Below are 27004 nucleotides of genomic sequence, written 5' to 3'. Positions count from 1 at the left end.
TTAGTCTGGATTTTAACTGGGCTGTGTCTAGCAGTAAATGTCTGTGAATACAATGTGGAGTTCTACTCCCACTTACTGATGACCTACATTGTCCTAATGCTATGTGGACCTTGTTGTGGTGCATTTTGAACATAGAGCACATCTTGCCAGTTTCCTCCAGGTGAGGATTAAGCTCTGTTGGTCTGCCCTGCTGCTACTGCTGACCTTGTCTGCACGGATGGCGTCAGGCAGGACAAGGGGTCTAATGACACGGACACAGAGCACCAAGCAGCCCTTTCTTGGACTTCGACCTCTCTTCAGGTTCATCCACAAACTTTTTGCCTTCACCCCTCCTATTTCTCTGCATTATATATTGTTGTCCTTATGACTCTGTGTATGTTACCACTGCTAACCAGTGCTAAAGTGCTTATGCTCTCTCTCTATCTCTCTCTCTCTCTAAAATATGGTAAAATTGGCTTACACCTGATTGTCATATTTAATTTAACTATAGGTCCCTAGTAAAGATGTATACCATGTACCTAAGGCTGGTAAATTAAACACTACTAATGGGCCTGCAGCACTTATTGTGCCAACCACTTAAGTAGCCCCTTAAAACATGTCCCAGGCCTGCCATTGCATTCAGTGGCAGTTTTAAAGTATTAATTTGACTTAGCAAAATAATTCTTTCCCAACCCTAAAAATCCCTCTTTAATACAAGTTACCCCTGAGGTAGGTACTGGACAATCCATAGGGCAGGGTGTGTTGTGATTAAAAAGCTGGACATGTACTTTTAAGTTTTGCATGTCCTGGTAGTGAAAAACTCACACATTTGTTTTTCACTATTGTGAGACCTAGTTCTCTGGTAGGGTTATCTTATTAAATTTAATAATGGCTACCTTTTGATTGGGAGCAATTAGGAAAACCATAGTTGGTGTCTAGGAATTATAATGTAAAGTCAGATTTTAAGTCACAATTCTGAAAATTCTCCTTTTAGAAAGTTGGCATTTTCTTGTTCTAGCCACTTGGTTCCTCCAGCCTGTTCCTGGGTCACATAACCAGGCGTAGTTGTCAGTCAACCCTTGTATATTCCTCCCAGACAGCCACACAATAGAAGGACTAGCTGTTGTCTGGATGTGCCATTTCAGGCAGGATGGAGGATGGAGCGTGGAGCTGTGCATAGCCCCACTTGCACTTCAGAAGACTTCACCTCAGCTCTCACACAAAGAACTTCATACTTAGCTTATTGTGCCTGCAGAAAGACCGGAGGCAGAACAGGGATGACATGAAACCCCAGACACTTCTGTGGTGGAATCCTCCAGAGGTTTCTTCCAATTCAAAGGGGACATTGAGCATAAGAATAGGACCCTCAGACCCAATGTCCGGTTCACTTCTGGACGTACAGAAAGACTCTCAGAGGTCTGTATGCTGCTGTGGCCTGCTGTGTACTTCAGAGGACTGCCTTACTGCACAAAGAAGGACTGCCTGCTGCCTGAAGCTTGCCTGTGCCTTTAAAAGACTGCCCTCTTATGTTTGAACCCAAGACTTACAGAGTAACTCCAAAGGATAGCTGGCTGGCCTGCTGATCAGAAGCTTAGAGACAGAAAAGGCTCCAACCATCTTAAACCTGAACCTGGACACAGCTTAAATGAGTCCTGACCCCATCAAGTGGTGCCGGTCCAGTCCTGGACCCTTTGAAGTGGTCCTTAAGGTGCCCAGATAGATAAAATCCAAAACGTAGCACTTAGAACATTGTCAGGCCAAAAAGTGCCCAGAAAACCAAGAGGAAACTAGGACATACCTGCTTGCCGATACACCCAAGGTGCATCACCTGTTGGCCAGACATTGCTGCAGCTTCCATTACTTTCTTCTCAGTTTGGAGGATGGGGTTACTCCATCACAAATGTGACGGATATCCTGTTTTACTTATTACAATTCAGTTATATCCTATGGACAGTGTAATACTTTGGATGGGATATCCGTCATGGTTGTGACTGAGTAACCTGTCAGACAAACTCTAAATCAGGCCTTAAGTCCAAATATAGAAATCTTCACAACAACTTTATCCAGCAGATTCCAGATGGTGACACCTCCTCCTCTGACACTGCTGACTGCCTTGCCCCACTGAACCCTTACCTTTTCAGATATTTTTCTTCAAACTTTCTTCTAAGTCCTGATTTAAGATTGGTTTTGGTATATTGTTACTGCAAAGATCATGGAAACTAGACGCTGGCATTAGTTTATAGGCAAAGAATTCTGGAAGCATAGATGTGCATATATAATTGTAGAATGGAATGGAGTAGGAAAGCACTTATAAAGTGTAGATATTCATGTCAAAAGGCATCATGGCTATAAAGACCACTACAAACAAAGACAGAGGCTGCAAACAAAAGATTACTTTGCCTGTGAGAATAAGAAGGTTTTTTGGCTTTCCAGAATATCATATATGAGCTCATTGTTTATTCCCAATCAGCAATTTATTTTACAGTAAATGTTCCATAGAGCTATGCATCCCATTTCTGCCTTCGTAATGCTAGGTCCTCCAGATAGCAATTGAGAGGAAGAATGAAGATCTGTTGATGGTTTAGCTAAATTCAATCCAGTAAGAGAGAGTTTTCTACCTCATACAAACCTTAAGGATTAAGCAAAGATTTATAATAATAACCCTCTGCTTAACAGGAAGCTAGTACACATTATTTCTTGCTTGCAAAAGGTGATCACATTTTTGTACCCACATAGCATTCTGACCACCATGTTCTAGATTCTTCACAAAGCAACTAAAGAAGATTGTGGCAGACCTAAATAAAGTAGGTTACAATAGTATATCTCAGAGATAACGGTTGCAGAGACCACTTGTGTATGTATATGTTTTGGTAATAAAATATGCCTAAAAGATCAAAGCACCAACTGCGGGCATCTAGTTGCGCGAGACCAGACCAAAGTCAAAGGTTATGGCTTACCGCGATGGAGCACGGTTTAGATACACAAGGTGGATTGGGCCCGGTCCAGGCTTACCTTCCTACACAGAATAATTTTTGAGAAAAAGTGTCTGAGAAGGTAAAGTTCAGTAGGGCAAGGCAGCCAGCAGTGTGTAAAGCGGAGGTGTCATCGTCGGGGAGTTGCCAAACAAAGTCACTGTGAAGGTTTCTACTTTTGAACTTTGTCACTTTTTTGGAAGTCGAAAATATCCAGCTGGAGAAAGCTGCAGGCTGTAGCTGACAACGACTTCACAAGGCCGGATATCCTTTTGAGAGGAGCCTCTCAACAGAATTTTATGCTGTGGAGAAGAACATAGTGGAGGCCATTGTAAAGTCAGGACAACTGGTGATGTACTTTTGACAGATTGGCAAGCAGGTAGATCCTGGTCTCTTATCAGTACTCAGACCATTCTTTAGTGGAGAATTATTTGAGTCCCAAGGTTTGGTTTTGCTGTTTGAACATGTTTAGCACCCCTTCCAAGGGCCTTAGACTGGGTAGACACAAGTTGGAGGACAGTGCTCACTTCAGGCAGACTTGAGGTTACAAGTTTAAAGGCGTGGTTTCAAGGTTATTGGAGCTTTTTGTATCCCTGTGGATCAGAAAAGGAGGTAAGCCTACTAGCCCTTGGAGTAACTCTCGGAGTCCTGGGATCAAGCAGTAAGGCAGCCCTTTGGTAGCACTAGGGCACCTCATTGAAGTACAAGGTAATTTTTTCTTGGGGTCCTTAGTGGATCCAGGAGTGAACTGAAGCGTTCATCTAAGGGTCCCACAGTTATACCTGGCATCATATTTTGAGGTAAGAAAAATGTCTGGGCCTTGCTACAGCTAGTTCCAGAAATCTCACCCATACCGTCCCCAGGCTCCAAGAGGTCTAGGGGTAACATAAGACTGGAGTCGAGTTCTTTTTGAGGGTGCTGGAGGCAGCCCCATTGGAATGTAAGTTGGGCAATGAACTAATCTGCCTCTCCCATGTTTGCAGGATGATGCATCCTAGCATCTCCTAGTGCCCCTCTTCTCTCACTGTCTGGGAGAAATACACAAAGGCCAAGTGCAAACTACACCCAGTCATGTGACCCAGGATACAGGCTGTAGGCACCAAATGGTTAGGACAAGACAATGGCAACTTTATTAAAGTGGCACTTTTAGAATTTTAACTAAAAATCCGACTTTACCATTAAAATACCTGGGTACTCTTGCGGGTGAGTAGTGCGCTATCCAAATCAATAAAACATAACATAACATCACATAACATATAAACATGATTTTAACTTGTAATTCTTTTGGGACCACACATGGTATTTCTACCTGTTCGCAATCAAAGGTTATTACTTATTATATGTATTGTACATGTCCAACATTTTATACACAATACACCCTGCACTGTGAGCTGTTTAGGGTCTGCCATAGGGGTGGCTTGCATGTATTAAATAGAGGGACATAAGCCTGGCAAAAAGGTTTCCTTTTTCAGATAAAAACTGCACTACAGGCTGCAATGGCAGGCCTGAGACATGTTATAAAGGGCTATCTAATTGGGTGGCACAATAAGTGCTGCAGGCCCAGTAGTAGCATTTAATTTTCAGGTGCTTGATACATGTAGTAAGTATTTCTTTACTAGGGATTTATAATTAACAGATATGCTCTATAGGTGTAAACCAGTTTTACCATGTTTTAAGCAATGAGCACATCGACTTTAGCACTTGTTAGCAGTGATACACAGAGTCCTACGGTCAACAAAAACGAATTTTAGCAAACAGAGCGGGAGAAGGAAACATGTTTGGAGGAAGACCACACCAAAGGCTGTCAAGTGTAACACTGATGAACATGGTAAGTTAAAAAAAATGCATGTGAAAAAATTACCAATGCAGATTATTAAAAAAAGCAATATATAGCACACGAAAACACAAGTTTCAGAACAAATATCCTACCTAAAATATTTTTTGTTGGAAGTTTTACCCACAAGTGAGGTTGTCCGCATATTTTGAATCCTCACAAAGCTGTGAATTCCACATAATTTTCTTACTAGACGTGGACCCCAGAACAACAGGACATGGCATGATCCTCTATGATGCCAATGCAAGCAACCCTCTGTTCAGCAGTCTCCCCAATATTTTGTTGTTACACCCGAGAAGCATCCCTCACTCTGCAGAGCTGAAGCCGTTTGAGCACAATACCCCAACACTGACAGACCTGCAGTGACCCCCTTTATTGACAACCCAAATCTTGAGAGAAATCTTCCCTCCACATCATAGGACCTTCCCTGACTCACACCTCATTTTAAATGAACACATCATTATGCTGTTGAGTTGTCTCTGCTTCCCAGTGAGGACTAACTGTACAGATACCACTGCACACACACACACGCACATAAGACTTCATCTCCGCGCTTTAATTACCACAGTCATAGAATGTGTCCTAGATCATCGCAATGGAGGAGATTTTTCCTAGATGAGGTTTCTATATAATGTGGTATATTCACACTAATGTGCCTCGCATGACCAGGAAATTAGTTTCACGAGTTCTATTTCTATTTCTATGCACAGTTGTAAAGCAAGTGGCTACCCTAGGGCATCCCATCGCTAGAAATGCAACATAGACTACGCCACACTCTCAAGAGGGGTTAGTTATCAAATAGCCTGGTTATTAGGTGTTTCCAGAAGGACAATTCATAATCAATGAGCCATACTGAAGGAGGGAGTGCGCTCCACAGTTTGGCCACATTGTAGCTAAAGGAGCTAAAGTTTACTTTTGCTATGAAATCTGGTGTTTGTTTATGGATTTAGAGATGCGTCTTTACTGGGTGCCTGGACGTCACTGTAAGCGCTGCTCTTCAGACGCATCCCATGGGAGCGCTCCGCAGCATGGGATTCCACTGGAAGAAGGAATGCTTGTTGGACATGATCACAAGGAGGGCATTTGTTGGGAGAAATGTGAAAGGTAATTCAATGTCTGCAGTTAGGCCTAGAGGTTCTAGCCATTCATCCCCTACATGGATACCTGGGAAGTCCTGGCATTCAACATTTCAAAGATCTTTGGGGTGCAACTATGACTTCAACCCAATCTGTAAGCAAGTGTAACATGGTCAAATCCATGCAAAGAACATTCATGTTTCAAGTTTGTTCACTTATTAATGGGGGGTGTGCGTATGGGTGGAAGGCGGGTGTAAGAGAACAGCACACACACTGGACTTACTTTCACAATTCTACAGACAGACAGTACTTGATTTTTGGAAAATATGTTCAAACAACTGTTAGAACTGGACAATGCAGTCACATTTCAATTGCTTTGTCAATCACTAACAGACAGACACATCAATGGCCTTCTTGTAGGCCCTTCACTCTCTGAACCCTTCCAGTCATGGTCCTCTCTCCAGAGGGTTCACCCTCAGCTGTGAGAGGGATTTATTCTGCATCTCAATCAACCATTTCTCACTCTCGCCTTATCAGAAAATACTGTAATAAAAGGGGACGTACCTGGCAGATTCCTGGCAAAGTCCAAGTTGGAAGGAAAAACAAAGAGATTATTAGCTGTGAGAATGAGTGTCTCATTTTACTGTGAAGAAGTTTCTCTCTATATAAATAACTCAGCCTCCTCCCTTTCAAGTCTCCTTCCTGGGACAGAACTCAGAAGGCAAGAGGAAGAGAAATATCAGTGACGTCAGAGAGGCAGAAGGAGGGAGCCAGTGAGGAGTGTTAGCCAGTGCTCAGTTTGTAAAATAAATAAGTGCCAGGGCCCTTGTATGGAGGTAACTGCTGCTTGCACCACACATTGCCCCTGGATGTGCCGTCTGTGGCAGCACCAACAGAGCTACTAATCCTCTAACTCCTACAACTGTGACACTCAGACAATTCCATCCCCCAAAGCTATAGGAAGGGCCTGGGTGACAGGTATTAGTCATTTTCAATGTATATTGAAATAATTAAGAACTTTTGCTTTACCCATCTCTAAATTAGATAAACAGTGTCACCGTGTGGCAGACTGTTGTAAGTCCTGGTAATGACAATTAAGGGCTGGTGCCAAGCACCAGAAACTACTGGCTCAAATTAAGCACCGGTGATGGGGAAATGTAAAGGGAAGGACAGAAAATCCAGGAGAGAGAAAACGCAAAGATTAGAGGTGGGGAAAGTATAATAGAAATGGAAGAAAGGACTCCATAAGCTTGAGTAGCAATCTGGGAAGCGGGGACTAAAAATCAGGAGTGCAGAGAGGTAGGACAGAGAAACATGCTTTTAGGAAAGGTGAAGAAAATCCAAATTAATGTCACTCTGGACATCTATGTTTGGCCTCTGAGACAACTAAGGTTTATTACTCAACTCCCATCTACAGGTGTTTTGTCCACAAACTGAAAAAAACAACTTTCCTTCTAAAGTGACATATTGTTAAATCAGCATTAAATGAGCACAAACGTTGTGCACAGCTGTGCAAAGTTCATGTCTGGATACTTGCTTGAAGGAGAGTTTCTCCCACTTAAATCATCAAAAGGTAACATGCATAGGCCTTTTTGTGTGATGATCGTAAACCCTTGTTTTCTAAATGCTGCAATCATACAATTTGCACCATATAGATACATAAGTATATTGAAACCTATTAAAAACATTCAATTTTGATTACCTACTAGGGTCGGGGATTTTTTTTTAAAGCAAGCATAACCTCAAATCTAGACCTAAATGCACAACTCTCTAGCTGCGAGCATGCTACGGTACATTGGGGTATTAATGACTTGCGGTGTATGACCTGGGTCAGGTATATAAGTTGTGGTATCCATAAGGGATAAAATATCTTTAAGGTGCAGAAGCAGATGGAGTTTGTTTTCAGATTTGTCTAATGCCATCTGAGGGCCGGATCATAACTTTTCCATTGTTGAAGATGGAGAATGGTGTCTTCCCTTGGGTCAGTGAACATGTTAGTGAGTAGGTTCTTTACAGAGAGGTTTCTTTTGCTTTTAGGCATAGCACTTGAACTGTTGTGATGGTTGTTGGGTGAAAAATAGTAGGTGTATGTAAGGAGCATTTTCTTGCACAGTGATAATGATCTATAATTATTTTTTTCTGGAACTTCTCTTATAAACTTGTGTTTTAGGTTATTTATTGCAGGTTTGTATAGATTTGATGATGTACAATATTTAATCTTGGAGAGAAATCATACAGAGCAGACTTGTCCGCTGAGTTTGTCATGTTTGTTTCTCTGTTAATTGAGGTCCTAAGCGTTCTGATGACCAAATAAACATTTTACACTCAATGGAGTCCACTCTTGGTGATACTGTATTCAGTGTTGCTCGGGAACTTTAGGTGTAATCCAGAACTGATGGATTTTAGTTGGTGTTTGAATCATCATGAAGTGATACTGATAGGTAAAAGGAGATATAAGGCTGTGACATCATCCAGGGCAGTCTGTCCGTAAGATCGTCAGAGTTAGGACTGGAGTTGCTCTTTGATAAGAGATGGGGTCAGGGATGTGTGACCTACCTTTCAACTGGGAGAGGAGGGCCACATTTTAGGATGTCAGTCACATCCGTTCTCTCATTATCTGGGCTCTCGATGACCTCAGGGCATCGGGGCTTCTCAACAGGAAGAGTAATTTGATTGGGTGGGGAATATGATCTCATTCGCCTCTGCTATCAACTTTAATATGGGGCTTTCCCTCAAAGTAGAAGGTTGCAGTCAAATGGAATAGACCTTCATGAGTCCCCTGGAGTGCCAGTTCTAATCCGAAGTTGTGATAAAGAGAACAGTGCTTGTTTCAGCCTAAAGTTGACAAGGATTACTAAAATGCAAGGACAAAGCATGTTAAGGCAAAGTGTAACTTTTCTTTAGAGAGATAGTGCGGTCATTATTCCGGCTTCCACGGGTCTCCTTGCGATCTGTTGAGTGTTCCTCTTACAGCCAAACTTAGAAAGCCGGAACACCTTCACTGACTGAGGTAGAGTAATAATTTGGTCAACAGGAGAGATGTTGAATTGAACTGGTCTTTTCTTGTATATTAGTTCCACTACTACCAAGATGGCCCCTTCCATTTAGTTGCAGGGTGTAGGATCTGTGGGATGTGTCTTGAGTAGTGCAGTCTAGATGTATTTGCGCCTACTTGAAGGTAGTATGGCCACCATTACTGAGAGTGTTTTTGCTGTTGGTTTCTGTGGTCCCAGTAATCTTCTCTGGCCTTCGGAGCAGGGGGTGGCGAGGGCGCCAGGAGTGGTAATGCAGCGGAGGTAGTAACCCCCTTCATTAGAACCCCTGGCAGGTAGACACGGCAGCGGGAGTCGCAGTGAAGGCAGATGCCGGGCGTTTCTTGAGGGTTGAGTTCTTGCAGTTTTTGAGAACTCTCCAACTGTCCCACCTGCCTTTCTTTTCCAATGTTGGATAGCTCTCTGAAGGCTTGTGGTCTGCTTGGTGTCCAAGAACAGACGGGGAGCTTTCCCCAGGTGTTCCTAGTCATGCTTGTCTCCACTGAGCTCTCAGTCATTGATCAAAACAGGTTCAATGTCTCATCTTCAATCAGGAAAGGAAGCGTCTCATATTTGGTGCGGAAGTTCCGCTGGGCAGCGCTGGTTTGCAGTTCGCTCATGAATTCTGCCACTTCGTCTTATTATATAGAGCTTCACTACCCACCACTTCCACTCCCCCACTGAAGGTAAGTCAGGTGGTTCAGGTCACGTATTTGGTCAGCATCATACAGGGGCTCACACCTGCCTCCCCAGACCCAGGAGCAGAAAGTGGGGCATCTGATGATCAGCATTGTGGGCCTTTGATGCAATCCAGCATGAGGTGAGCACTTGTAGTGTTAGACTTATTGGAGAAAAGAACAAGTAGCAGTCCGCGGACAACTGACTGGATTGGGGTGGGTAGGATTGGGTTGGGGTGGATTGGATTGATTAGGTGGACTGGATTGTAATAGGGCAGCTTGGACTGAGGTGGGGTGGATGGGACTAGAGTGGGGTGGATTGGTGTGGGGTGAGGTGAGTTTCACTATATTAGATTGGGGCAGGTTGGAGTAGAGCAGATTAGACTGTGGTAGACTGGTGTGGGGTGGATTTCATTGGATTGGGTTTGGTGGACTGGAGTGTGGTGGACTGGTGTGGGGTGGATTTGATTGGAGTGGGTTGGGTAGATTGGAGTGTGGTAGACTGGTGTGGGGTGGATTTCATTGGAGTGGGTTGAGAGGATTGGAGTGTGGTAGACTGGTGTGGGGTGGATTTGATTGGAGTGGGTTGGGAGGATTGGAGTGTGGTGGACTGGTGTGGGGTGGATTTGATTGGAGTGGGTTGGGTGGATTGGAGTGTGGTGGACTGGTGTGGGGTGGATTTGATTGGAGTGGGTTGGGAGGATTGGAGTGTGGTGGACTGGTGTGGGGTGGATTTGATTGGAGTGGGTTGGGTGGATTGGAGTGTGGTGGACTGGTGTGGGGTGGATTTGATTGGAGTGGGTTGGGTGGATTGGAGTGTGGTGGACTGGTGTGGGGTGGATTTGATTGGAGTGGGTTGGGTGGATTGGAGTGTGGTGGACTGGTGTGGGGTGGATTTGATTGGAGTGGGTTGGGTGGATTGAAGTGTGGTGGAGTTCTGGGATAGTTTCCTGCTTCTTTTGTGAACAGGACATTTGAGGATGAACTTAGTGCGAGAGTATGTGATCCCGCCCTCTTTGGTTTTCCTCTCATGTGCAAGTAATTCCTTCTCTGTAGAGTGTTTCTGCATTAGCATTGTTTTAGAAAGATGGGAAAAGAGCCTCCTTGAAATGGTGGGACAGTGGGGAAATGGGGTACAAAAGAAATGCTCTCTATCCTTAACTTGAAAGGCAAGATCTTCCAGGTCACCACACAGAGTTCATGGCCATCACCAGGGCTCAAAGTAAAGGCCATGAAAACAGAAGCAGGCTAAAGCAGTGGAAAAATGTAAACAAAATAACAAATCTTGTAATGTTCAAACTTTTATGATCTCTTCAGGACCCGTAAGCACAAAGTAAACTCTGAAAAATAAATAAATACATTAAATAAATAGGTGTCTCAACATCTGGAGTGATACTGAAAAAGTTGGTCATTTGAATTCGTCAGTTCATTCAGTCTAAGACTCTGTAGTCCACAAACTTTTATGAAACTTTTATGAATCCGGAGCATGTTGTCTGCTCCTAGGACGACGCAGGTCCCTTCTCCAGCTGCTTTCTGCTGTACGACTATCATTCAAAGGAGCGACCTCGGGGGCTGTGGAAGCTGGCACACAAACACCTTTAAAAGCATCATCCTTACGGGTTGAGAGCTCTGTAAAGGATAACATGTAAGCAGTTTGAAGTCACATGTGCGACTGGTGCGGTGGAACAGCGGACTAACAGAGAGACTCATATGTAGTCACTGCCAGAGACAGAACAAAGACTCCTTCTAACAATAATACCATTTTGTTTTCCCACTTCTCCCTGTAGATTGAAGATATAGACATGTGTCTGTCCATTTATTGGGACGTGGTGCCACCTAGTGGTCGCAAACGACAGTTGCTGTCTTTCCACACGTTGCACTGTCCCTGGGGTCTGGACACAAATGTAGCCTCTCGGGGAATACTTATTAGTGGCAATCTGATATTTTCAGATTTGTTCCAGTAAAAGTAGCTTTTTTGAACATTATCTACATATTTATGTTTCTATGCTTTAGAGATACATGACCGAGTGGGAACTCAGCAGCGAGGTTGGAAGCGCAGGCATCAGAGCTCTCGTTTGTTGATGCGACCAGGAGATACAAGGTGCAGAGACGCGTCTGCATCAGTGAGCTGCCCCAGGGAGGCTCTCAGACAGGAATGTTGTTAAAGTTAGTGAAGAATGTGCTGAGAAGGTGGGATTCACACAATAAAACTATCCTAATCCACACTTAAAAGTCTGGAGAATAGAGGGTCTTGGACTGAATGAACCGACATATTCCAAGACCAACATGTTCAACATCACTCGAGGTCGAGACACCTATTTGTAAAATGTATTTATTTCTCAGGGTTTCTGCGGTGCTCACAGGTCCTGGTGAGTGACAGGGCTCCTGAGTGAGGCAGATGTGCAATAAAGTCTATTACTGGGGGAACCAAGTCAAGGGAGACAGGGCGTGGACATGGACTATGGAAGAAAATTACATATATCCAGTTGTAATTGACTGATGTACACATTGAACTAGATAGAAAGTGACAATATACATTTCTAGCAGATGCTGGAACTCTCCAAAAACAGCAGTAATTGTCAGCTAAATAGCTCGGAGCTCAGGTAGGGCTACCCAGAGGACTCTGAATTAGACAAAAAGATGTCCCATCTTCAAGCATCGGCGTGGACCGGACATGGAAGAGTGAGACAGGATGTGACGGTTAAGTAGAAGAAGCGCATTCACTTGTGGACATCTACAGAACATGATGCGAAGAGAGAGGGGGGCACGCTTCCAGATTATGGGGGTGCCGCTGCTGAAAGATGGATCAAGACGTCATACGTTCATAAATAGGATTCCCGATTTTTGATATTTATGTTTTTTGACATGCGAGTCAGTTCTTATCCATATTTATTTTGGGTTTTCTAAAAAAATTGAAGCTGAGGCCAGTATATTTCCCCATGTACTCAACCAGTAGATGTGGGCGCTTAAACCAATGCCTGACAGGTTTCAATGTCTTAAAAACCCACAGACGATAAGTCATGCACTTGAATGAACACGTGAGCGTTTTAGTGTCAGCCTGGCGCACACCTGCTGCTCGGTAACCTCATTAAAATCCCTCTATTTTATATTCCTCCTTACCTGTCAATACACACAACTACTGGCCTGGCACACATTTAGAATCACTCAAAAACAATCTAAATTCCACTTTTATTCACATTTAATAATAAATACAGACACGAAAATAAATGTTGTTTGTCAGTATCTGTCTGTAAAAATCATTGAAACAGAAAACAGTGAGCCCTCTTGATAAAGGGGAGATTTGTTACAGCTGGATCCCTAGGCTGCGAAGGTGACCTCACCCAGTGATGTTGGCATCCCATGCCAGCTAATCTGGAGTTTCAAAGACAGGACTGTGGACTGAGCATCCTTTGAACCTGAGGCAAGAGGCGGCAGTGCCAAGAGCAGCTTCCAAGGGCGGAGATTATTTGGGATCCCGTCAGAATAGCATCCCTGTAGCCAAGCCTGGAAAGGACCAGGGAGGCTGTCACTTCTTGTAGGCCATGCTAGAAGGACGACAAGGAATCATGGGCCAGATGTACAAAGCATTTTGCATTCGCAAACGGCACGAATGCCCATTTGCGAATGCAAAGTGCCATTTCAGAATGTATGAAATACATTCTGAACCGAATTTTAAGAAATCACTAAAATAGCGATTCCTTAAAATTGTGACCCTGTTTAGACTCTCTAAATTAGAAATCGCAAATAAGGATAAGGATAAGGATTCCTTATTTGCGATTCCTTAGCACATGTATAAAGCAATTCCTAAATGCGATTTTGGCTTTTAGGAATCGCTAATTACCACCAAGTTGAACTTGGTGGTAACCATGTGCAAAATTTAAAAATGCATTTAAAATGCATTTTTAATTTGTACATGTAAAGCACAAATGCCCTTTTGGCATGTGTGCACCTTACATGTCCCCAAAATAAATTTGGGGGTGCAGCAGAGGGGGCCTTAGGCCCCCAGCACCCTGGGGTTTTGCATTTTCAAAATTTCTGCACCAGAAATCACAATTTTGGAAACGCAAAAAATTTGCAGATATGGGCCAACAAGCGTATAGGTGCGAATGGGGCCGGTATCGCAATTTGCGAATCGGTAATAGCATTTGCGATTTTAAGAAATCGCTATTACCGATTCGCAAATGTGATACATGGCACTTTGCGAGTCGGTAATAGCGATTTCTTAAAAATTGCTATTTCCGAATCGCAAATGGCCTTGATGACACATCTGGCCCCATGTCTCTTATAACTCAGTGATGTGTTCATGCTGTGTGCATTTCCGGAGGGTGAGGTGTGACTCTGAAATGAAACCAATGAAGTTTGAGGTCTCAATAATGTTTGGGTTGCATTCTAGAATATTTATCATGCACAGCCAGGAATGGGTTGAAGGGTTAGACAGGATGACCTTTGAGACCGATCTCCATTTTAGGAGTCTAAGGGCCAGATGTACAAACATTAGAAATACCAATTTCCTAAAGTATGAAAGTTATTGAGTTTCATTTACGGATTCTTTGTGGGTTGCAAATTGACCTACTTCATGAATATTAATGAGATAAGTCAGTTTGTGATGCATTAGGAATCACAGCAAGCACAGGGTTGGTGGCTTGCTGGGCTCAGCAGACCATCATGTCTGTGACTGCTTTTTAATAAAGCAATGTTTTTTTATAAATGCAGCCCATTTTCCTCAAAGGAAAAAATGATGTGTTTAACTACAAAAAAAAAATGAAACCTTGATGGTTCATGTTTGACAGAAAGCAGTGGTCTGTAGAATCACTACCTGCCCATAAAAATATTAAATATTGTTATGTACATTCTTAAAGGGTATGGGATCCCCTGGGGACCCATTCCCCCTTTACAAATGGGTTTCCTACAGTTTTAAAGTGGTCGTAAATTATTACTGTTTTGTGACCGGAATTCAATTGCAAAACAATGATACATACCACACTAATTTGGTATTTGGGAGGGACGCCCTAAACACACCCCTTTCAAATACTGAATATAAAATACCAAATATGATTCAGTAACAAGTTACGGAATATCATTTTGCATTCTGTACACTAGAAAAAAAACATTTTCCATGTCACAAACAGCCTGATTCTGCTAACAGGGCTATTTGTGACTTTGTGTACAGTATGTGGCCCTTGGTTTTAGGTGATGTGGATTCATCCAAGCCTGCAAATCACTGCTATTGGCTAGGAGACCAATGTCACCCGAGACGACACAAGTATGGATCATTGGTGTTTTGATGCTACAATATGCCAGAATGCCCCAGCAGACCTCTAGGTGCAAAATGAAGAGGGATTCTTTATCGAGCGCAGGAGTGGGTGCAGTCACTTTACAGAGTGCAGGAGGAGGTGTAGTCTCTTTACAGAGTGCAGGAGGAGGTGCGGTCACTTTACAGAGTGCAGGAGGGGGTGTAGTCTCTTTACAGAGTGCAGGAGGATGTGCAGTCACTTTATAGAGTGCAGGAGGAGGTGCAGTCACTTTATAGAGTGCAGGAGGAGGTGCAGTCACTTTACAGAGTGCAGGAGGGGGTGCAGTCACTTTATCGATTGCAGGAGGGGGTGCAGTCTCTTTATCGAGTGCAGGAGGGGTGTAGTCTCTTTACAGAGTGCAGGAGGAGGTGCAGTCGCTTTGTAGAGTGCAGGAAGAGGTGCACACACTTTATAGCATGCAGGAAGAGGTACAGTCACTTTATAGAGTGCAGGACAAGGTGCAGTCTCTTTATAGAGTGCAGGAGGATGTGCACACACTTTATAGCATGCAGGAAGAGGTACAGTCACTTTATAGAGTGTGGGAGGACGTGCAGTCACTTTATAGCATGCAGGAAGAGGGGCAGTCACTTTAGAGTGTGCAGGAAGAGGTACAGTCACTTTGTAGAGTGCAGGACGACATGCAGTCACTTTATAGCGTGCAGAAGGAGGTACAGTCACTTTATAGAGTGTGGGAGGACGTGCAGTCACTTTATAGCGTGCAGGAAGAGGTGCAGTCACTTTAGAGTGTGCAGGAGGAGGTGCAGTCTCTTTATAGAGTGCAGGACGACATGCAGTCACTTTATAGAGTGCAGAAGGAGGTACAGTCACTTTATAGAGTGTGGGAGGACGTGCAGTCACTTTATAGCGTGCAGGAAGAGGTGCAGTCACTTTAGAGTGTGCAGGAGGAGGTGCAGTCTCTTTATAGAGTGCAGGACGACATGCAGTCACTTTATAGCGTGCAGAAGGAGGTACAGTCACTTTATAGAGTGTGGGAGGACGTGCAGTCACTTTATAGCGTGCAGGAAGAGGTGCAGTCACTTTAGAGTGTGCAGGAGGAGGTGCAGTCACTTTATAGAGCACTATGAAGCGCCTCTTTATAGAGTGCACAGGAGGCGGCAGCGGTGAGTAGTGCACTCCATATAGAGCGCTATGAAGCGCCTCTTTATAGAGTGCGGGAGGAGGCGGAAGCGGTGAGTAGTGCACTGTATATAGAGCGCTATGAAGCGTCTCTTTATAGAGTGCGGAGGAGGCGGCAGCGGTGAGTAGTGCACTGTATATAGAGTGCTATGAAGCGCCCCTTTAAAGAGTGCGGAGGAGGTGGCAGTGGTGAGTAGTGCACTGTATATAGAGCGCTATGAAGCGCCTCTTTATAGAGTGCGGAGGCGGGGCCAGTGGTGAGTAGTGCACTGTATATAGAGCACTATGAAGCACCTCTTTATCGAGTGCGCAGGAGGCGGCAGCGGTGAGTAGTGCACTGTATATAGAGCACTATGAAGCGCCTCTTTATAGAGTGCGGAGGCAGGGCCAGTGGTGAGTAGTGCACTGTATATAGAGCACTATGAAGCGCCTCTTTATAGAGTGCGGAGGCGGGGCCAGTGGTGAGTAGTGCACTGTATATAGAGCACTATGAAGCGCCTCTTTATAGAGTGCACAGGAGGTGGCAGCGGTGAGTAGTGCACTGTATATAGAGCACTATGAAGCACCTCTTTATAGAGTGCACAGGAGGCGGCAGCGGTGAGTAGTGCACTGTATATAGAGCGCTATGAAGCACCTCTTTATAGAGTGCACAGGAGGCGGCAGCGGTGAGTAGTGCACTGTATATAGAGCGCTATGAAGCACCTCTTTATAGAGTGCGGGAGGAGGCGGCAGCGGTGAGTAGTGCACTGTATATAGAGCGCTATGAAGCGCCTCTTTATCGAGTGCGCAGGAGGCGGCAGCGATGAGTAGTGCACTGTATATAGAGCGCTATGAAGCGCCTCTTTATAGAGTGCACAGGAGGCGGCAGCGGTGAGTAGTGCACTGTATATAGAGTGCTATGAAGCGCCTCTTTATCGAGTGCGCAGGAGGCGGCAGCGGTGAGTAGTGCACTGTATATAGAGCGCTATGAAGCGCCTCTTTATAGAGTGCGGAGGCGGGGCCAGTGGTGAGTAGTGCACTGTATATAGAGCACTATGAAGCGCCTCTTTATAGAGTGGGAGGAGGCGGAAGCGGTGAGTAGTGCACTGTGTATAGAGCACTATGAAGCGCCTCTTTATAGAGTGCGGAGGCGGGGCCAGTGGTGAGTAGTGCACTGTATATAGAGCACTATGAAGCGCCTCTTTATAGAGTGCGGAGGCGGGGCCAGTGGTGAGTAGTGCACTGTATATAGAGCGCTATGAAGCGCCTCTTTATAGAGTGCGGGAGGAGGCGGCAGCAGTGAGTAGTGCAATGTATTTAGAGCGCTATGAAGCGCCTGTTTATAGAGTGCGGAGGCGGGGCCAGTGGTGAGTAGTGCACTGTATATAGAGCGCTATGAAGCACCTCTTTATCGAGTGCGCAGGAGGCGGAAGTGGTGAGTAGTGCACTGTATTTAGAACACTACAAAATGCCTCCTTACAGAATGGGGGTGCCAGTGGGCACTATGCAGGGTATGTTGAACACTATTTACCAAAAATACAGCCACTTCCTAGGTAAGTGTCTAATTATGTAATACAACTACGAACTTTCAAAACGTAGAAGGGCAATGAGAGAACCTTACCATGTCCAGAAGCACATTTATTCTTCAATGTCAATCCTTGGAGTTTCTGAGTTAACTTAGAATGCTGAAATACCTGTACTTTTTAAAAGAAAGCTATCACTTTTGGAACAAATTCACTTTTATTCAAATGGCACTTTGCCTCTTCTTTGGCAGGCAATACCCTTCTATTGGATCATACATGTTACCTAATATCTTAATTCGTGTCTTGTTAAATTATCAGAACTTCATGTTCTGATAATGAGATGACATGAGAGGAAGGCTGACTTCTGGTCGATGGGCATCAATCATGAGATGGAAAGGTTTTGTTGAAGGTGTATGACATGCACATGCAGTGACAAGTCACACATTATCAAAGAGATACCTTTTGTTACAGCAGAATTTTCCTAACGAGATGTAGAGGAAGTAGGGTTGGGCATTAGTTGCTCTTTCAATGATGTGGGTTTAGGGGGATGGCAGACTGTAGTACTAGTTGTCTAGTAGGTAGAGTTTTTTCAAGAAATTAAGGGGCATAGTTACAAGCCCCTAGAACCGCTGGATCGTCACTTCTTGTGATGCTCCAGTTGCGCTGTGCACTACGCTGTATTTACAAGGTGGCGTTAAGCCACTTTTTGTGCTATGGGTGTTCCACCCAAACACACATTGCATTTTGATTCTTCCCAGATTCACAAGATTTTGTAAACCTGAGGCAGTACCAAAATCTAACGTCACCCCAGGATGGGATTAGCATGGTGCAACGAGGAGCAATGCTTTAATTTCTCCTTGTTTTTTGCTCTTCCGATATGTGCTGCAGAATGCACCACACATAAAAGGAGTATATCGCCATTAAAAATTATTTTTGTGCAGGACGGTGTCCCTACCTACCCAAACTAATCTCCCCTGCAATGCAGTCATCATTGCACCGTGGCACAAGGGTGGTTGCGTTTGCGCTCGGCAACTAATTTAGCAAAGGTGCAGGGAGAAACACAGGAATACAACATGTTCTTTTAAATAAGGTGCATCTCTGAGTTTTAGAAGTGACGCAGCATGGCACTGCCAATTTTGGTGCAGTGGCCGCACCAGTGCCTTTCTAGTAAATATGCCCCTAAGTCTTCCAACCTAGTGAACTTTTGTAAAATTTCAAAAGGAAGGATGCCTAGGCAAGGTGATAGTAAACAATGAACCCCAGTTCATTTCTGGACAATTAAGGCATCTTTAAAGTGGAAGGGTATCAGGCATTACAAGACAGCATTCTAACATCCGTGTGAGAATGGGCTGGTGGAATGGTTCAACAGAAAATTATGTGAATATGTACACTTAGCCATACAACATGGATTGAAATGGAAACAGGAGGTAAAAAACTGTTGTGGGGTTACAGCGAGGTACCACACTCTATGACCCGGGAGTCCTCATTTTTTCTTTGAAAGGGAAGAGTACCATGACCTACTGTCACACCATCTTGGATGAGAAGAACAAAGAAGAAAGGAGTTGGTGGATTGAAATTGACTGAAAGTGTGAAATGTAAATAGGGTATGTATACTCAAAGACACAATAATATGGAGGCTTTGTGCTGGTGTGTTTGGTTGCTATGCCAAAGAAGGGAATGTCGCAGTGCTCACATCTGAAGAGGGTGATCAGTGTGAAGGGTAATTGTGTGGTGCTGTAAGGTGGCAAGCGGTGGAAAGTTACAAAATGCATTGATTACGGTTGACAGAGGGTGTTGGTTGAGAGTTTGGATCCACGGTTAAGTGAAGGTGTGGGAGTCCAATTGAAAGGCCCCATGAAGATCAGCGTATGGAAGGAAACGAGACCCAGGAGACTGGATTATTATGTGTGTGCTTACACTCCAGGTTGTGTTTAGTTTTGAGTGCAGCTTTCCTCTTGTGTTTCTCAACTCATGTGTCTAATTTTGAATCTTGTGCCCCTTTCTACCTCAAATTGTTCCATTTCGTTTATGCTCACCGATAATCTGCCATGATTTATTTCCTATGTTCACACTGTCCTAATCTAATTTCATTTGGAAAGGGGACATGTTGTGGTTCTTTACCTCTAAGCTTATATTGAGTAAGGGTTCTAGGATGTAGTACTTGCTAGTGGTTGAACTTAGGTGAATTTCTCTAAATAAGTAATAATAATTGTCTACTGCTGGTGGTCCCATCTTGTAAAAAGAAGAAAACAAATATAACATCTTGCCCAGACTTAATGCCTTTATTTCATTGAGTTCCAGAAGAAGGAAGGCTTACCTGTTGGATGTCCTCAGCTCTTTATCTGTAGAGAAGGAAAACAAGCTGTCAGCATTCCAACTTCATCACAGGTCCTTAGTAGAAGGAGCCCCTCCTTGGCCCTTACTCACCTTTCTTTTTCTTTAGAACACAGTACACCGTGACTCCAATGATCACTACCACAGCTATGACCCCGATGACAATACCTGCGATCGCTCCGGCCGACAATCCTCCAGGGTTATCATTCGGATGGGTCACAAGTGGAGTGGTTGTGGTTTGTGTTGTGGAGGTCTCTGCCAAAGACAAGCAAGAGATTGTAAATGCAAAGTGTGAATCTAACTACTGATAGAGCCACAGTCAACAAAGACCTGTGACCAAAAAGGAAACGCTCAGGACCTAGAAGTTATAAAAATGACTCATGTAAAATGGGATTTGAGCAGAGGATAACTGCCTGGTGAAGAAACCTATCTGTAGCTTAGGGCCAGATGTAAAAAGGGTTTTGCGACTCGCAAACGGCGAAAAATGCTGTTTGCGAGGCGCAAAAGCCTCTCCGGTATGCAGAAATGCATTTTGCGAGTCAGATCCGACTCGCAAAATGCATTTCCGACTCGCAAATAGGAAGGGGTGTTCCCTTCCTATTTGCGACTTGCAATGCTATTCAATTTCATTCGTGACCGCGAAAGCGGTCGCAAATGAAATCGCAGTTACCATCCACTTGAAGTGGATGGTAACCCAGTCGCAAACGACTGTCCCAGTCGCAAACGTGAATGGAAACAAAAACAATTTTTCAGAGCAGGTAGTGGTCCTATGGACCACTGCCGGCTCTGAAAAATACCGAAACAAAAGGTTTCGTTTTTTTTTTTAAGTGCAGCTCGTTTTCCTTCAAGGAAAACGGGCTACACTTTAAAAAAAAAAAACTGCTTTATTGAAAGCAGTCACGAACATGGAGGTCTGCTGACGACAGCAGGCCTCCATGTTTGCGAGTGCCTATACTCGCTATGGGGCCGCAATTTGCGACCCACCTCATGAATATTGATGAGGTGGGTCATTGCGACCCCATAGAGAGTCGCAGTCAGTGTCTGAGACACCGTACTGCATTGCAAATTGCGACTTGCAATTTGCGAGTCGGATAGACTCGCAAATTGCAAGTCGCAATTTGCAATATTGCTACATCTGGCCCTTAGTGTAATCTGTATGATCCCAAATACAAATTGTAAAATCCAAAATTCAATCTGTATGATCCCAAACGTAAACTGTAAAATCTTCAATGCAATCTATATGATCCCAAATCTAAAATGTACAATTCTCAGTGTAATCTGCGTGATCCTGAATGTAAACTGTAAAATCCTTAGTGTATTCTGTATGATCCTGAATGTAAACTGTGAAATCTTCAGTGTAATCTGTATGATCCTAAATGCAAACTGTAAAATCCTGCGTGTAAACTGTATGATGCAGAATGTAAACTGCAAGATCCACAGTGTAATCTGTACGATCCTCAATGTAAACTGAAAGAGCCTCAGCGTAATCTGTATGATCCCAAATGTAAACTGTAAAATCCTCAATGTAAATTGTATGAACCTGAATGTAAACTGTAAATTCCTCAGTGTAATCTGTATGATCCTGAATGTAAACTTTAAAATCCTCAGTGTAATCTGTATGATCCTGAATGTTAACTGAAAGATCCTCAGTGTAATCTGTATGATCATGAGTGTAAACTGTAAAATCCACAGTGTAATCTGTATGATCCTGAATGTAAACTGAAAGATCCTCAGTGCAAACTGTAAGATCCTCATTGTAATCTGTATGATTCCGAATCTAAACTGAAAGATCCTCAGTGTAATCTGCATGATCCTGAATGTAAACTGTAACATCCTCAGTGTAATATGTATGATCCTGAATGTAAACTGTAAAATCTTCAGTGTAATCTGTATGATCCTGAATGTAAACTTTAAAATCCTCAGTGTAATCTGTATGATCCTGAATGTTAACTGAAAGATCCTCAGTGTAATCTGGATGATCATGAGTGTAAACTGTAAAATCCACAGTGTAATCTGTATGATCCTGAATGTATACTGAAAGATCCTCAGTGCAAACTGTAAAATCCTCAGTGTAATCAGTATGATTCTGAACGTAAACTGAAAGATCCTCAGTGTAATCTGCATGATCCTGAATGTAAACAGTAACATCCTCAGTGTAATCTGTATGATCCTGAATGTAAACTGTAAAATCTTCAGTGCAATCTGTATGATCCCAATTGTAAACTGTAAAATCCTCAGTGTAGTCTATATGATCCCAAATGTAAACTGTAAAATCCACAGTGCAATCTGTAAAATCCCAAATGTAAACTGTAAAATCTTTAATGCAATCTGTATGATCCCAAATATAAACTGTAAAACCCTGACTGTAACCTGTATGACCCTGACTGTAAACTGTAAGACCCTCACTGTAACCTGTATGATTCTGACTGTAAACCTTAAGATCCTCAGTGTAATCTGTATGATACTGAATGCAAACCGTAAAATCCTCATTGTAATCTGTATGATCCTGAATGTAAACTGTAAAATACTCAGTGTAATCTGTATGATCCTGAATGTAAAGTGTAAAATCCTCAGTGTAATCTGTATGATCCCGAATGTAAACTGTAAAATACTCAGTGTAAAGTGTAGGATCATGAATGGAAACAGTGAAATCCTCAGTGTAATCTGTATGATCATGAATGTAAACTATAAAATCCTCACTGTAAACTGTAAAATCGTCAATGTAATCTGTAAAATCCTGAGTGTAATCTGTAAAATCCTGAGTGTAATCTGTATGATCCTCAATGTAACCTGAAAGATCCTCAGTGTCATCTGTATGATCCCGAATGCAAACTGTAAGAGCCTCAGTGCAAACTGTAAAATCCTCAGTGTAATCTGTATGATTCTGAATGTAAACTGAAAGATCCTCAGTGTAATCTGTATGATCCTGAATGTAAACTGTAACATCCTCAGTGTAATCTGTATGATCCTGAATCTGTATGATCCTGAATGTAAACTTTAAAATCATCAGTGTAATCTGTATGATCCTGAATGTTAACTGAAAGATCCCCAGTGTAATCTGTATGATCATGAGTGTAAACTGTAAAATCCACAGTGTAATCTGTATGATCCTGAATGTAAACTGAAAGATCCTCAGTGCAAACTGTAAGATCCTCAGTGTAATCTGCATGATCCTGAATGTAAACAGTAACATCCTCAGTGTAATCTGTATGATCCCAAATGTAAACTGTAAAATCTTCAATGCAATCTGTATGATCCCAAATGTAAACTGTAAAACCCTGACTATAACCTGTATGACCATGACTGTAAACTGTGAAACCCTCACTGTAACCTGTATGATTCTGACTGTAAACCTTAAAATCCTCAGTGTAATCTGTATGATCCTGAATGCAAACCGTAAAATCCTCAGTGTAATCTGTATGATCCCGAATGTAAACTATAAGATCCTGAGTGTAATCTGTATGATCCTGAATGTAAACTGTAAAATACTCAGTGTAATCTGTACGATCCTGAATGTAAAGTGTAAGATCCTCAGTGTAATCTGTATGATCACGAATGTAAAGTGTAAAATACTCAGTGTAATCTGTATGATCCCGAATGTAAACTGTAAAATACTCAGTGTAAAGTGTATGATCATGAATGGAAACAGTGAAAACCTCAGTGTAATCTGTATGATCCTGAATGTAAACTGTAAAATCCTCACTGTAAACTGTAAAATCCTCAGTGTAACCTGTAAAATCCTGAGTGTAATCTGTATGATCCTCAATGTAACCTGAAAGATCCTCAGTGTAATCTGTATGATCCCGAATGCAAACTGTAAGAGCCTCAGTGTAATCTGTTTGATCCTGAATGTAAACTGTAAAATCCACAGTGTATTCTGTATGATCCTGAATTTAACTGTAAAATACTCTGTGTAATCTGTATGATCCTGAATGTAAGCTGTAAAATCTTACCTATAAACTGTGTGATCCTCAGTGTAAACTGTATGATCCTCTGTGTAAACTGCATGATCCTCTGTGTAAACTGCATGATCCTCACTGTAAACTGTGTGATCCTCACCGTAAACTGCATGATCCTCGTCGTAAACTGCATGATCCTCACTGTAAACTGTGTGATCCTAACCATAAACTGCATGATCCTCTCTGTAAACTGCGTGATCCTCATGGTAAACTGTTTGTTCCTCACTGTAAACTGCATGGTAGTGCACAGAAGGCTATGCCTACTCTCCATCTTCAAGCTACCTCTGTTCATTACTTGTTTGCAACTGCATTTATGGTTTCAGTAAAGACCGTTGAGTCAGACACTTCCGCTCCGCAGGACCCGTTCTCGCACACATCCTACCCCTACACCAAACCAGGTCAGATGGACGGACATTCTCTTCCATCACTCCTAAAGCATGGAACGGCGTACCGTTCCACTTTAGAGTTACCTCCTCTCTTCTTGAATGCCGCAAGAAGTCGAAGACCTGCCTTCACACTTAACAAGTCTATCACAGGCAGGGCAAGGCACTCACACCTGCTCAGCACCAGGACACCCTCACTGGTACTAGCTCAATTTCCAAATACAGAGCAGAACAGAACAACATACTGTAACACAATATATAAAATATTGGATAACATGGAACAACCTAACATAGCATAACGTATAACATAATATGACATAACAAGACCCAACAGAACACAACACAACATAACATAACATAAAGTAACACAACAGGATGGAAAATGGAAGAAAGAGGAACAGAGAAGTGAAACAATGATACATGCATTTTAATCCCAAATTGGCAATGTGAAACTGCAGTTCCAATTTTGTTACTGTTTCTTATTAGCAGAGCTACTGATTCACATTTTATCAAAAGTGTGATTAGAATGCAGCTCTGACCATGTTCTTCAAAGCTTTCTTGGCACACAAAAACAAGAATGGACTATTACATAGGTGCCCCATTTAGGAACAATGGGGTTGTAGCCAATTAGGTAAAAATGCTGCTGGTTAAATCTTGGATTAAAAACTCTCCCAACCACAAATTTCACTAAAGCAATTGCAGTTTGCTTTCTTTGCATGCTTGCTGTGTGAAATCTGTGTTAAATACTGCACCCCGAACACCACCATTAAACTTCAGCAGCCAAAGCTGCCATCCACAGTTTTAAAAGTTTCACCGCCTTGAGTATGGTGCCCCTTCAAAAGTACTTCTCCTTCTGGTACAAAATCCTTCCTCTGCCACTGTTATCAATCAAGCAAATATTAAATACACCCAGAAACAAAATAACATAGGTTGGAGAGAAGGCTGCTTCTCGCTTTGGCAGATTGTGTGTAGTGCCCTTTCCAAGACAGAGTGATTATAGAATATTTAGGTGATCACATGAAGGTGGTACAGTAGAGTGTATAAACCGACTACCATGTGTCTGGGCTGTTGTACTCCTATGAAGCGACAAAGGAGCTGTAAGGGAGTAAAGCATCCCACTACCGGGCCACATGGTCTGTGCATCCTGTTCTGCATGATGAACATTGATATATTTAGCCATTCTTTCCGTTACATTCCTATTTCAGAGATTGGATACGCCAAGATCCCATTTCAATCACAGAAAAGTGGGGCAGGAACCCCTAGGAACTGGCACATGTACCATCCATGAGTTTGGTGGGGGTGACTTTGGTCAACAGTCGCTACATCCTCTCACACTTTCTGAGGTCATATTGTCTGAGGACTCCATACCACTCTCCACAGAGCCAATCACAATATTACCTGGTGCTGGAGAGACCTGGACACGGAATGAAAAGTTAGTTGTGCCCATGAGATTCTCAGCCCGGCAGATGTAGTCACCGCTGTCGCTCTCCATCGCATTGGAGATCACCATCTGGGAGAAGGAGTCATTGGAGGTGATTTCCACTCTCCCGCCGGATCCAACAGTGGATGTGCCATTAATCCAAGTGAAGTTGGCTGGGAGGATCCCTGCTGAAGCCAGCCGGCTGCTGCTGCTGCCCAGCAAGTTCACCGTCAGCGTTACCGACTGTCCACCTGTCAATGTGTTGTTCTGCTGAGTTGCTGGATCATGTGGTAATCCTGTAAAGTTTAACATTAGAGTTAATAAGGGGCCTGTGAGAGAGACAGTGAAAGAGAATACGTTTATGAGATTCATAGGGATTGGGGACCTTTCACAGGGTGACAGCACAGGCTGAGGGCAACTCACAGACGCACTGATAGGGAGACAATGCAAGCTACAAATGCCACAAGGCAAAGAAAAGGAAACTTTACCATAAAAGGTCATGCATAGTTTAGCCCTGATTGTGTTACAACATTAAAAACCCTTAAAGACCACTATTAAGATCCTGGTGACACTGAAGAAATAAGGAAACCTAGGAAAAATTACAAAAGTGATATTTAACGCAGGATGCAAGAAATTAGAGCAAAGTCCTGGAAAGACCTGGAAAATGGCGCCCAAACGAAAGATATTAAACTCTTTTGGGAAATAGTGAATCACTCTTTTTTTACAGATACATTTGCTACTGGTTTAGAATTTCATATTCCAGAGCAGGACTGGGTTGAGCATTTTTCTCAAATCTTCAATTCAGTCATTCAAGGTGGGGATTACGATAAAGGTATCTGGGCAGAATTTCATTTCCCAATAGAAATGAGTAACAAGTAACAGAATGTATTGACCTAGTATCAAAACAAAACCAATAATACGCTTAGCTAGTGGTAAAACCCCCAGCCCCAATAATTTGACCTTAGATTTATTTAAGGCTAATCTTGCCTTTTGGGCCACATTAATCACGAATGTTTTAAGATTAATTGTCAGGGTAAATTTAATTGATTCCTGCTGGGAATCAATAATTGCGCCTTTCTTTAAAAAAAGGGACGGAAATGAACATGCGTGTTACCAGCCAATATCACTATTAGATTCATGTCCAAAGTTTTGGGGGCAAGTAATCCTGGGTAAATTAAAGGATTGGGCAGAGGCTACCCAATAGAGTTTTAGTCCAGGTCTTAACCTAACTTTAGATCTTGGGAAGTATGTCGAAGCCAGGGGAGGTGCCGTACATATGACCTTTACGGATCTCTCATGTGCTTTTGACTAGGTAAATGGGGGTAAACTATGGGAACTTATGGTACAGACGGGAGTTGATCCCCCACTGGTGGATTTAATACGGCTGCTACATTGTGATACAACC

General features: G+C 43.0%; 1 protein-coding gene across 1 annotated transcript in view; it reads right to left on the bottom strand.

Annotated features, from left to right (window-relative positions):
* Positions 1 to 19816: 19816 nt before the first annotated feature.
* LOC138247106 (carcinoembryonic antigen-related cell adhesion molecule 1-like) overlaps positions 19817 to 27004 on the bottom strand; it is a gene marked incomplete at its 5' end in the record, with an annotated part of 137954 nt that continues 130766 nt past the window's right edge. The window contains 3 exons of the mRNA XM_069201851.1: positions 19817 to 19845; positions 19931 to 20092; positions 25578 to 25895. Coding sequence (XP_069057952.1) covers positions 19817 to 19845; positions 19931 to 20092; positions 25578 to 25895 — 509 coding nt within the window. The remainder of the gene's footprint in view (positions 19846 to 19930; positions 20093 to 25577; positions 25896 to 27004) is intronic.

This window comes from Pleurodeles waltl, chromosome 7 (assembly GCF_031143425.1).
Source record: "Pleurodeles waltl isolate 20211129_DDA chromosome 7, aPleWal1.hap1.20221129, whole genome shotgun sequence".
NCBI lineage: Eukaryota > Metazoa > Chordata > Amphibia > Caudata > Salamandridae > Pleurodeles > Pleurodeles waltl.
The sequence above is the reverse complement of the archived record's forward strand: the minus strand, read 5'-3'. Positions and strand labels throughout refer to the sequence as shown.